The following is a 13,549-nucleotide window of genomic DNA, read 5'->3' as shown; positions in this document are numbered from 1 at the left end:
AATATTTTTCTAAATTAGTATAATTATGCATTATTACTTAAATGCTAATTATAGTAAAGATATTTTTATAAAATAAACTTAAAAGAGAAAATAGTGCATTCATTTTGGCGAAAAAATGGATTCACGAGGAATCGACACCTCACATCCATTAGTTGGGAGAAAACCCAATTTTAGTATATTAAGTAGATAGATTATAAAGACTTACTATAATTTTATCAATTTTAATTATGACTCTAAACAAATAAAATAGGAAACAATCAAAACTATTTTTTTTCTTTTTATAGTCAAAATTTACTGTAAATGTAAAAAATAAAATCACTAATGATTAAAAATTTGATTGAGAAATAAAACTCCATAATCTAAATTCAATTAGTTAACTAATTAATCTTATGTCCATATAATAATATTATTATTATTATATACTGATTAGAACTATATCAATTATATCAATTATATGAAGTCGAAACTATTATTATTATTATTATTATTATTATTATTATTATTATTATTATTATTATTATTGATACGTCACCACATACCTCGGCCACCCGCAAAGCTCGGAACCTAACAAGATAAGGTCGGTATCACTTATCCGACAAATAAGGAACGTGCTTAAACAAAGCAGATCACTAAAAACAGAATATGATAACTGACCCATAAACTCGGACTGATCCACAGTAAACGGGCAGAATAACGCCTATAAAGCCGAGCTAATATCCTCGGCTAAGGGTCAGGTTCTCTCACTCTCAACCTTCCACTCTTTACTTTTACTGATTTACCTAAGATCCTTATTGACTTGAGCGTCGGAGTATCTTTTGCAGGTATTCCCACCGCGATGTTTTACTCAGGCCGACGTATAGCTCTTCGTCTCCGACGACCACTTGCTCGGAGTAGCTAAAGCTCGGCCACCCCAGTGCCAGGACGAAACACTTGGCACCCACCATGGGTCTCCGGGATACACCTAACCCCATTTTTTCCTCTGTCCAGTCTTCTACTCTATTTTGCAGGATTCCCAGTCCTCGAATATGGCTGACAAAGAAAATTCACAACCCACACAAGCTGAGCTTCTGGCCCAAATCGCCGAACTTCAAGCAGAAGTACGGAGAATAGCCGAGCTATCTACATAGAACAATGGCGAGAGCTCGAAAAGCTCGGCTCAGGGTAACACAGACCCCTTGAATGTTACCCCCCCCGAAGGAGAAGCTCACCCTCGATAACCCCTTATCCGAGGAGATCACAAAGTATCAGATTCCGAAAAATTTTGCACTGCCCTCCGCACTTGAACCCTACAAGGGGTTCAGAGATCCCCGAGCTCACGTGAAGAAGTTCCAATCCATGATGTTCTTCAACGGCCCCAACAATGAGCCCGTCCTCTGCCTAGCGTTCCCCACTTGTCTCGATGGTGCTGCGCTACTCTGGTTCTCTAAGTTGTCTGCAGGTTCAATCTCCTCCTTCGAGGACCTGGCAAGGTCGTTCATTGATTACTTCGCTGCTTCAAGAATATATGTACACGGATCGGATTACCTCGGCACCATCAAGCAAGGCCAGCATGAGAGCTTAAAAGACTACATGACCAGGTTCGTCGAGGCCACGATGGAGATCCAAGACTTGGACCCAACTGTCCACTTGCATGCCCTTAAAGCTGGTCTCAGACCTGGCAAGTTTCGGGAGACCATAGCGATAACAAAACTAAAAACGTTAGAGGAGTTCCAAGAAAGAGCTGCAGGCCAAATAGAGATAGAAGAGCTCCGTGAGGACCAAAAATCGTACAAACAACCACATCGGAGAGATGAAGAAAAAGCTTTTAGATCACCAGGAAACAAGGACACAAAGAAGCCTTTCAAACTCACACCAAAATACAACACATATACCAGGTTCAATACAAAGAGAGAGAACATCATCAAGGAAATTCTCAACGCCAAAATCGTGAAGTCGCCAGCCCGAGCAGGGAACTACCAGGATCAAAGGTTCGTGGACAGGAGCAAGCATTGCGCCTTACACCAGAAGTTCGGCCACACCACCGACGATTGCATCGTCGCAAAAGACCTCCTAGAGAGACTGGCGCGTCAAGGGCTTCTAGACAAATATGTTGAAATCCGGAACGCCAGAAGAACAAACTCAGACAGGGAGGAGAGCAAACAAACAGTGACAGACAAAAAAGAACAGACAACTGATCCACCAAGGGGAATCATTAGCCACATATCAGAAGGGTTTGCAGGTGGAGGTGAAACGAGCTCGGCCAGAAAGCGAAGCTACCCTACTGCCAAAGAAGGACAAGGACCCAGACGTCACGATATCCTTCAACCAAGCAGACTTTAGGTCAGCAAGCCCTAACCTAGACGATCCTGTAGTAATTTCCATTCAGGTCGGAGAGCTGTTGGTAAGGAAAACACTGCTGGACCCAGGTAGTAGCGCTGATGTTTTATTTTATTCTACATTTAAAAAGATACAATTATCAGAAAAACTTATACAACCCTCCTCGGGAGAGCTAATTGGGTTCTCCGGAGAAAGAGTCCCTATCATGGGACACATATGGCTGAGGACTACAATGGGAGAGATCCCTATGTCTAAGTCACTTGATATTCAGTATTTAATAGTAGACTGTTATAACCCTTATAATATTATAATTGGGAGGCCCGCCTTAAATATATTCAAAGCGGTGGTGTCCACATTAGACCTGTGTGTCAAGTTTCCAGTACAGGAAAACAGGATTGCTACAGTGTACGCTGATCACCACGAAGCTCGGCAGTGCTACAATGCCTGTCTAAAGCAAGCACATACAAAGGAAACAGCTCGTCCCCAAGTCCAAGCCATACATAGCTCGGCTGAAGCTACAATGTTAGCCGACCTCGACCCGAGAGAAGACCTCGGCCAATGGACAACCTTCACCAATTAACCTTAACAGCAGATGAAAAGCAATACACCTATATCGGAGAAGCATTAGAAGGGGAAGACTGAGCAAGACTTATACACATACTGCGGAAGAACGCCGATCTTTTCGCGTGGACACTAGATGACATGCCCGGAATAAGCCCAGAAGTCATCTGCCATAAGTTAGCAATTGATAAAACAGTCCGACCAGTAGCACAGAAGAAAAGGAACCTCGGAGAGGAGAAAAAACAAGCAGCACTCGAAGAAACCAAGAAGCTCCTCAACGCAGATTTCATCAGAGAAATTCGCTTCACCACATGGTTGTCCAACGTGGTAATGGTAAGGAAGAATTCAGGTAAATGGCGCATGTGCGTCGACTTTACAAACTTAAACAAAGCTTGCCCTAAAGATGCATATCCATTACCTTGCATTGATAAATTAGTTGATAACGCCTCTGGTTTCAAAGCTTTGAGTTTCATGGATGCATACTCTGGTTATAACCAGATTCTAATGCACCCAGAAGACCAAAGCAAAATAGCTTTTATAACAGAACATGGAAACTTTTGTTACAAGGTAATGCCCTTTGGCTTAAAGAATGCAGGTGCGACATATCAAAGGCTAATGGACAAAGTATTCCAACAGCAGATAGGCCACAATGTGGAGGTCTATGTAGACGATATGGTGGCAAAAACACCTATGCAGGGGTCACACTGTGATGACTTGGTAGAAATTTTCAACCAACTCCGAGCATATAACATGAGGTTAAACCCGGACAAATGTGCTTTTGGAGTCCAAGGAGGGATATTTCTCGGCTTCATGTTAACATCGCAAGGCATCGAAGCCAACCCAGAGAAATGCAATGCAGTGCTAAACATGACAAGCCCAAAAATAGTAAAAGAAGTTCAGCAACTAGCAGGGAGAATAGCCGCCCTGTCATGTTTCCTACCCGCAGTGGCAAACCGATCTTACCATTTTTTCCAGACATTCTCTAAAGGCAAAAAATTCGCATGGACAGATGAATGTGAAAACTCTTTTACAAAGCTCAAACAGCTATTAACATCACCACCAATCCTTCGGAGACCTGAGGCAGGTAAACCATCGTGTTTATACTTATCAGTATCTAACCATGCTTTAAGCTCGGTACTAGTAACAGAAACAGGGAGAAAGCAAAACCCAGTATACTTCATCAGCAGGGTATACAACCAACAGAAACAAGGTACCCGAAGATAGAACAGCTGACACTAGCATTAATTACCACAGCAAGAAGGTTGCGACATTACTTCCAGAGCCACACAATCATAGTACGAATAGACCAACCGTTAAGACAGATATTAACCAGTATGAGTCAAGGAAGACACTGAAATCACATGTGCTAGCCGACTTTATATCAGAAATGACTAATGACACGTAGAACACGGAGATCAAGTGGAGCATACATGTGGACGGAGCGTCAAACAAAGAAGGAAGTGGAGCAGGGATATTGCTGAATGTAGGAGACAAAGTAATAGCCGAACAAGCACTGCAATTCCGCTTCAGCGCAAGCAATAATCAGGCGGAATATGAGGCTTTACTCGCTGGACTTAAAGCTCGCCCAAGAACTGAAAATACCTCGAATAATAGTTTACTGTGACTCTTCATTAGTTGTGGACCAAGTAAAGGGCGAATTCCAGGTAAAAGATCCTATGTTAGAGAAATATTGGCTCATAACAAAGGATCTCATCTCAAAGTTCAGTAAATTTTTATATTATTCATGTAAACCGAGAACAAAATACCAAAGCCGACGTGTTATCCAAGTTAGCTACAACAAGGCAAATGGAAAACACGCCGGCCCTGTCACAACTAACAGTCAACAAGCCGAGCTTTGAGCACGACACAATCTTAAGCATCATGCAGGTACCAGATTGGAGAACACCTTTCCTCAACTACATCAACACAGGAGCTATATCAGATGATGAGCCGAACCTGCCGCTTTTTCGAAGAACGAAAATACCCTGTACAGACGAGGACATTCCCAACCGCTCCTCAAATGCATTAGCAAGGAGGAGGCCGACGATGTCATGGCAGAAACGCACGAAGGGGTCTATGGCAACCACATCGGCGGCCGAGCATTAGCAGCAAAGATTCTGCGAACAGGATACTATTGGCCGACGATAAAAAGGGACTGCATCTCGAAAGTCAAGGCATGTGATAATTGTCAAAAACACGCCACTCTCTCAGAGAACCCGGCTGAGGAACTCCATACCATAGAGGTAAGCTGGCCTTTCGATAGGTGGGGATTGGATATCCTCGGACCTTTCCCGAAAGCGCCAGGCCAGGTAAAGTTCCTCTTAGTATCAATAGACTATTTCTCTAAATGGATAGAAGCACAACCACTGGCGCACATAACAGCAAAAAAAGTGTGATCTTTTTTATGGAAAAATATTATATGCAGATACGATATCCCAAGAGAGATAATCTCGGATAACGGGAGACAATTTACAGATCATAAGCTCGCTGCCTTTCTAACAAATTTTAACATCAAACATCACTTCAGCTCAGTAGAGCACCCGCAAACTAACGGACAAGTTGAATCAGCTAACAGAATTATCTTGCAGGGATTAAGAAAAAGCTCGGCGAGGCTAAAGGAGAATGGGCCGACCTCATTCCAGAAATTCTATGGAGTTACAATACCAGCATTCAATCTGCCACAGGAGAAACTCCTTTCAAGCTGGTATATGGCGCAGAAGCACTCATCCTAGTAGAGGTCAACGTCCCAACATTCAGGACCGAGCTCTATGATCAATCGAACAACCTGCAAGCTCGAACAGCCGAGCTCGATCTTGTCGAAGAAGAAAAAAACATCTCAGCCATAAAGCAACGAGCCAGAAAACAGTACATAGAACGAAGACACAACAAAAGAGTGATTCATAGATCCTTCAATGAAGGAGACCTCGTACTAAGACGAACAGAAAAAGCTCGGAAACCCCTAGCACTGGCAAATTGGCAGCAAATTGGGAGGGACCTTTCCGAGTTCTCCAAAATCTCGGAAGGGGGCCTACAAGCTAGAAACCCTCAAGGGAGACCAACTTCCAGGAACATGGAATGTCTCCTCACTAAGGGAATACCAATCATGACACATGCTATGAATACGCGAATGATGGTACTCTTTTTCCCCTATGAAGGTTTTTTCCCAAAAAAGCATATAGGTTTTACTCAGAGAGGGTTTTAACGAGGCCGGATGCCACAAATAATCATACCAATGTAATTTACATTGTAAGCAAATACATTTTTATTTTTTACAGTTAGCATATATTTCACTCGCACTTCAAAATAATCCGAGCTTCATACTCGGAAACCAAAATTCGTACGCCTAGCATATTACTCGGAGAAACACAAACAAACAAAACAAAATCAAAATTGTCCAAACAAGACCTAAATGGCCCACTTCGCCATACCTTCTATATCAGAGTCACCCCTCTCCCCATTGTTCAGCCCGATCATCTAAGAAATGGCAATAGACAGCCATCCTCAATACGTACATGTAATCGCTATCACATCACAACATACTACTATAAGTATACTTTTGCCAATATATCATATCTTATAAAAGGCTAGACAGTCACCATAAAAGCCGAGCTAACTACTCGGAAACCAAAACATTACAACTGAGAATAATACTCAGAATTATCCAAAAAATCCATACAAGCCAAGTCTGAAAACTAAAGTACCACATACATAAATAAAACATAAGGGGGGGCTTAATCTGCCTTGTCACCAATGCTGGACTCCTCACTACCATCTCCAGCAGCAGCCTCGTCATCCACAAGCCGACCATTAACAACAACCTTGGTCCCATCAAGCTTAGTCACATCAGACTCAGGAAACAAAACCCTGACCTGAGACACAGCATGCTCAAAACCTTCTGCAAAGGCTTCATATACCTCAGCCTCCAACTCCTTAATCCTCGACCCCAAACGCTCGCTTTCGGCCTTAACTGTCTTCACCTCCTCAGCAGAAGAAAGCTGAAGACGCTTTGTCTCAGCAAGCTCTGACTCTCTCGACCTCAGAGAAGAAGACAGCTCGACAATAGCCCTCTATTTTTCTTCCACAGCAAGGGACAACTCGGCAACATCCATAGCAGTTTTACTATCCCTTTCAAGAGCGAGCTCCTGAGCTCGCCCAATAGCAACAATACGAGCCCCAATCACCTAAAACAACAACAAAAGGATCAAAACAGCATCAAATATAAACGGAAATCAAGAACACAAACTCCAAAAACCCATCTGAAGAAAACGGCTTACACCAACATGCCCAACACTGTCAATCATCTTCATATCATTCGGAAAACAGCAGATCTCGTCAGCCATAACAGAAAAAGGATACAGTTTACCCCAAAGAGACCTGGCATGCACATCCTCCGAATAACCATGCAACTTCTTCTAGGATTCATAAGCCGATTCCACTCTCTGCAGCTCCAGAGACGACTCCCCTTTCTCCAAGAAAGTCTCATCAATCTTTTCCTTTATATGACCTCTCTTTCGCTTTGGCTTAGGGGTCGGTTCAGGTTGACATACAGGACCCTTCTCGGTATTAGTAGCCGAGCTTTCTTTTTCCACCTTCTTTCATTGGTTGAAAAATAGCTTCAGTTCAGCAGTAGTTATAGTAGGAGCTTTCTCACCTATACAACAACAGGTAAACATGAAAATAAACCAAAGGCAACATAAATCCAAAAAAGTTAAAATCTGCATTACCTAGATAACTCAGAATAGCTTGCCTATCGATATCCCACTTCAACAACTCAGAAACAGACAACAGACCTTTTGGACCCAACTTCTCAAACAAAAACTCCATTAAAATTTGGTCATCAACCGACCTATCGTCCACGTCCAGAACTTGCATTGGCTCCGGACACCACGACAACGGGAATTTCTCGACAAGATACTCATTCAAATAAAAGGAAAACTCCTCGGGAACGCTTCTTACCTTAACAAACATGGTTTTGAAATCTTTAAAAGAAGACTTATAAAGACCGAAGATAGCACGACGAGGATAGCTACTCAGATTAACCCACAACCCATGACCAACCCCCTGAGCTTGAAACAGAGAGAAAAATAGCCTAAGGGACGGAGGACAATCAAGAAACTCCATCAAAATCTCGAACGCCCTAACAAACCCCCACGAATTGGGATGGAGCTGACTCGGGGCACAGTTTAACCAGTACAGAACGCCACATTCAAACTCAGTGAAGGGAAGCCTAACTCCTAGTTCAGTAAAACAAGCAACTATACATATAGAAAAAAGCCTAGTCACTACGATGATGAAAGACACGATCATCAGAATCACAAGGCAATATCTCTATCTTAATACCACTACCACTCCTAACCCATACGTTAGAACCCAGAACTTCAACCGACTTCCTGTCACTAAACTGAGAAGTATAACCCCTAACCTTGACGTCAACCCAACCGTAAGGATCACCCCCACCAACACCAGCCTTTTCCCCTTCCATGCAGCAAAGTAAAAGAAAACCAAAATGATAAAGAAAGAAGGAGCATGAACACGAGTCAGCACTCACCTTTTTTGCTCATCCTCTCCAAATCGCAGTTTCTCCAAAAAAAGAAAAAGAACTATAAAAAATAAAAAAGAGAAAACCCGTTTATTACAAAGCAGAGGAAGCGGTTACATATGAAACGTTACCTTCCAATCCGAGCCCTTAAAACACCCACGATCAAAACTCCACCAATCACACGGTCAGTGACACCTTGAAAAGCGTAGCACTAATCACATCAATCACTCATTAAAGGCGCGAAGAACAAAGCAAGCATTTAATGCTGTAAGCGTTTCAAATTCACCCATTGAACTAAGCCGAGCTTGGGGCTGAAGGGCACGGACGCAAAAACAAATCCTTGGCCGAGGTATAAGACATTTCCGAAGAACAAGCTCGCCTCCGTTCTGTCCAAACCAAGGCAAGCTTGGGGGCTATGATACGTCACCACATACCTCGGCCACCCGCAAAGCTCGGAACCTAACAAGATAAGCTCGGTATCACTTATCCGACAAATAAGGAATGTACTTAACAAAGCAGATCACTAAAAATAGAATATGATAACTAACCCATAAACTCGGACTGATCCGCAGCAAACGGGTAAAATAATGCCTATAAAGCCGAGCTAATATCATCGGCTAAGGGTCAGGTTCTCTCACTCTCAACCTTCCACTCTTTACTTTTACTGATTTACCTAAGATCCTTATTGACTTGAGCATCGGAGTATCTTTTGCAGGTATTCCCGCCGCGGTGTTTTACTCAGGCCGACGTATAGCTCTTCGTCTCCGACGACCACTTGCTCGGAGTAGCTAAAGCTCGGCCACCCCAGTGCCAGGACGAAACAATTATTATTATTATTATTATTGCATAATAGGTTATTAGTCACGTGAATTATTATTATGAAGTCACATTAATTATGCTTGAAATTGATATAATTGCTATAATTGTCATATACTCTCAATCACATTGATTATATCAATTTAACTATATTAATTATATTCAAATTATTAGTCAATTATTTTAATGAAAATCTTGCTATAATTAGGTTATTCCTATATTATTATCTTGTATAAGTTGTTATAATTAATTCAATAAAAATATTTATTCGATATATATGTTATCTATATTAATTATATGCCAATATTTATAAAAGTGAGTTAAAAAAAGTGATATATAAATATATATAATATAATTTTTATATAAAAAATAAAAATAAATAGATATAAACTGTATTATAAAAAAAAGCCTATATATAGGAATAATGAAAAACTCAAGTAATTATTTATTGGTTTTTATGGTTTTTATTACGCTTAATGAAAATTGACTGATCTAAAAAATAAATATGGAGGTGACATGCACGTATATTAATACAGAAAGAATATACATTCAAAACACAAATTTATCCTTTATCTTCATTAAATATTTAGATTAATTCAGTTAAATGATAATACAGTAATTGATAATTAGTTTAATAATATATTAAATAAAAATATCATTAATTGATAATTAGTTTAATAATATATTAAATATTAATTTGATATAATTATAATAAGAATATTTTTCCAAAATAATATAATCATACATTATTTATAAGCTAATTATAATGCAATTAAAGATATTATTATGTCATAATATTTATTTTATTTTTATTACACTTTGTATATATCATCAAAAGATGTATGTTTCATTATTTTTTTTAGATAAAATCTGTTTTTTATCTGCAAAGAAATTGTGTTTAGGACAATGATTTACTATATGTTTAGGTAGAGATTTTTTTCGAATTTAATGAAAATACAATTAAAAAAATAAAAGATAAAAATAAACTTAAATATATCTTTCAGTACTTCATTTTATTAAAATATTTAAAAATAGCACATTCACAAAAAATACTCATAATATATAATTTGAGACAATAATTTAAAATTTTTTAATACTAATTTAATCAAATACTAATATTAAAACCAAATTACTTAAACAATATTGATTCTATTCCAGTCCTTAGTCACGTATAGAATAGAGTCATTCTCGTAACAATAACCAACTGAAACAATATCATAAGTTTGAACATTTAGAATTCGTGCAAATTCAAACCATCCTCGTGTTAAATAAGCTTCATCATCCACTATCCATGCAATGTGGCAAGGTATAGAATTGCCACACCCAGAAACCAAACTAACCCTTATTTCCCTCAATGGCATTGCATGCATGCAAAAGAAAGCCGATAATTTCTGAAAAAAATCACAATATGTTATAAAATTATTCTAATAACGAAAAGTTTAAAATAAGAAAATTTAAATATATTACTAATCGTTGAAATTGAATATCCGAGTTTGTCACGAATTTAGCAAAATTGAACTTAAATTGAGGGAATTCAATCTCATTATGTGCTCCACTTCGAAGATTCTCGAGCAGACGTAAAAAGCATAGAGGGGATAGAACTTGAACTTACCCCGTAAAGTTCCGTGGAAACAATTCCTCAAAAAAAAAATTGAGCTCCTCCCAAGAAAGCTAACTTTAACTACATTCCATTAGGTTGGTCATAATAGGTGAGTAGATCCAACCATCCTTCGATAAAGTAGAGATTATTGCCCCTTCTTTGAACGCTTACATCCATATAGATGGAACCCGAATCAGTGAAGACAACTCAATGAGGTATTTCATGGATGTGATGTATTGTAAACGATTGTGGCAAAAGACAATCGAACTGGAACATTAGACGATAAGAATAATTTAGAGCAATAACAATTAATAAATTATCAAAAGAATAATATAATAGAATGAGTATATGAAAAATATTATAAAAAATCATAAATTGTACCTTAAAAGGATCAACTTCAATAAAAAACGAAAAATACATTCTTATTCTATGAAGTAGTAAAAAAAATATAAAATTATGAGTTGACTCTCAAATTTAGATTCATGTACCACAGGAAAACACTATATATAGATTTTAGTAAAACAAAAATAAATATATAAATTATTTATTATTAAGGTAATTTTTTATTATATATAGTAATTATGCATCATATATTAATTTGTTAAAATTATATAATTTTATCATATCATAATTAGAATCATTATCTTCTATCATGATTAGAGAAATCTCGGACAATAAATAAGAATATTATACCTAATATATACAGATTAAAATAGAAAGGGGGTAGAGATATATTATCCTGGACGGGTATACTAACTTAAAATGTTTGAAATAAATATCATAAGAAGTTAGAATTATAACGGGTTAAAGTAATAAAAAAATAACTTGTAGAATTATTATATGCTAATGCTAAAAATAATTTTACTTAACCCTATTATAATTTTTACGATTACCAGTGATAAATTATTATAATTTTAAGATGTTACTTTACCCAGGTGATAATTTGAATTTTATTATTACAATTTATTATTATTAAGTATATATGTTATCTATATTAATTATATGCCAATATATATTTGTAAGAATGAGTTTAAAAAAGTGATATATAAATATATATAATATTATTTTTATATAAAAGTTAGATTTAAATAATATATTAAATATTAATTTGATATAATTATAATAAAGATATGTTCCTAAATTAGTATAATTATGTATTATTCATTAAATATTAATTATAATATAATTATAATAAAGATATTTTTTATAAAATAATTTAGAATAGATGAAAAATTTCATGCATTTTGGAGGGAAAATGGACTCACGAGAGATCGACACGTCACCTTTATTAGTTGGGGGAAAACCCAATTTTAGTATATTAAGTAGATAGTGGAAAAAATAATATACTAAGAGTCTTGAAAAACGAGTAAAACAAAATTGCAAAATGAAAAGCGCAACGCTCAAGGAATAGAATTACTTGCATGCTAAGAAACTTAAGAGTTAAGGATAGGAATAAGTGAAAGAGTCACAAGAGTGCCAATAATACAGAGAAACTAGCTCCTCACTCAGCCTGCGAAGTCAAGGCTGGCCGGAGAATATTTACATATATATGCATAAGTGTCCCAAACACCCAAAATACAAAAACAAGTCCCTAACTCTCCTATAACCTCTATGAGGAACAAAATAATCAAGTTTTTTGGAGAGCAAGCTAGTACATATATACATACATATACAAACTAGAAACCCAAAATACATCGGGGACTACTCCGCTTCAAAGATCCAGACGCCTAGCAAGGAGCCTCTCGACCTGCATCTGAAATAAGGTCCTGGGAATGCTAGAGGCAATCCTAGAACTCTGTCATACAATTGTAAAACTTAATTTCTAAACAAAAGCCACTAGTAGGGGTAGGTAATCTAAACCTTCCTAAACTTACTCACTTTTAAACCTAACATTAACACCAACCCATTTTACCCTTCCTCCGTTCCTCCATCATCCATGATACAGTAGAGACAAACAACTAAACAAATCCACACACAAGTAGGAAACAAAGAGTGCAAATAACAAGTATAACAATTAGCAGGATATATGTTCAGTTAGGCAATCCCAAATAATGCACATCAGACAAACAAACAAGATGCATATGATGCATGCCTATCCTATGGCTGATGAGGCTCTTCTGTCGGTTATCCAGCCAACCCGACAAGTCCGAAAACCTTAGACTGTCCCTCGTCGCGCATCCCCATGAGTCTATGCATAGATTTCACATTCATTTATCATTTAATCATTCATTCATATATCACTCAATGGGGATATCCATACCCGAAAGTTTATACGTGCCCGGTCACCCTTACGGCGTAAGGTCAACAGAGTACCGAGATTCAACCTGGAACATATGGTGGCAAGCCACGGTTCTGTTACCCAGGAAAACTTGTACCTAAGATATCATTCATTAATATTTCATAGTCATTCATTACTTACTCATCATGTCATTGCAATTTTATACATAACTCATAATAATCCGGAACAAGTGCGGCGAGACCACAACTCTTGTGTCTACCTGAGGAGCCTCTATACTAACCAACCTGGAGCAAGTGGGGCGAAACCACAACTCTTGTGTCTACCCAGGAGGTACGATTTTACAATACCAGGAGGAACAGAGAAGGGGATCCTCACCTTCCACCATCTTCTGGGGTCGCACTTTCGAGAAAGAGTGCTCAGGTGCAATATTTATTCCTTTCATTAGCCAGTTTTATGATATATATATATATATATATAT

General features: G+C 38.0%; 1 protein-coding gene across 1 annotated transcript; it reads left to right on the top strand.

Annotated features, from left to right (window-relative positions):
* Positions 1-1,179: 1,179 nt before the first annotated feature.
* LOC110273087 (uncharacterized) lies at positions 1,180-2,319 on the top strand. The gene has a single exon (XM_021125964.1). The coding sequence runs from the start codon at positions 1,180-1,182 to the stop codon at positions 2,317-2,319; it is 1,140 nt and encodes a 379-aa protein (XP_020981623.1).
* Positions 2,320-13,549: the final 11,230 nt, after the last annotated feature.

Source organism: Arachis duranensis, chromosome 6, assembly GCF_000817695.3.
Source record: "Arachis duranensis cultivar V14167 chromosome 6, aradu.V14167.gnm2.J7QH, whole genome shotgun sequence".
Classification (NCBI taxonomy): Eukaryota; Viridiplantae; Streptophyta; class Magnoliopsida; order Fabales; family Fabaceae; genus Arachis; species Arachis duranensis.
The sequence above is the reverse complement of the archived record's forward strand: the minus strand, read 5'-3'. Positions and strand labels throughout refer to the sequence as shown.

Coding starts and splice junctions, on each gene's coding strand:
- LOC110273087 (XM_021125964.1), top strand. CDS start 1,180: ATGTTACCCCCCCCGAAGGAGAAGCTCACCCTCGATAACCCCTTATCC.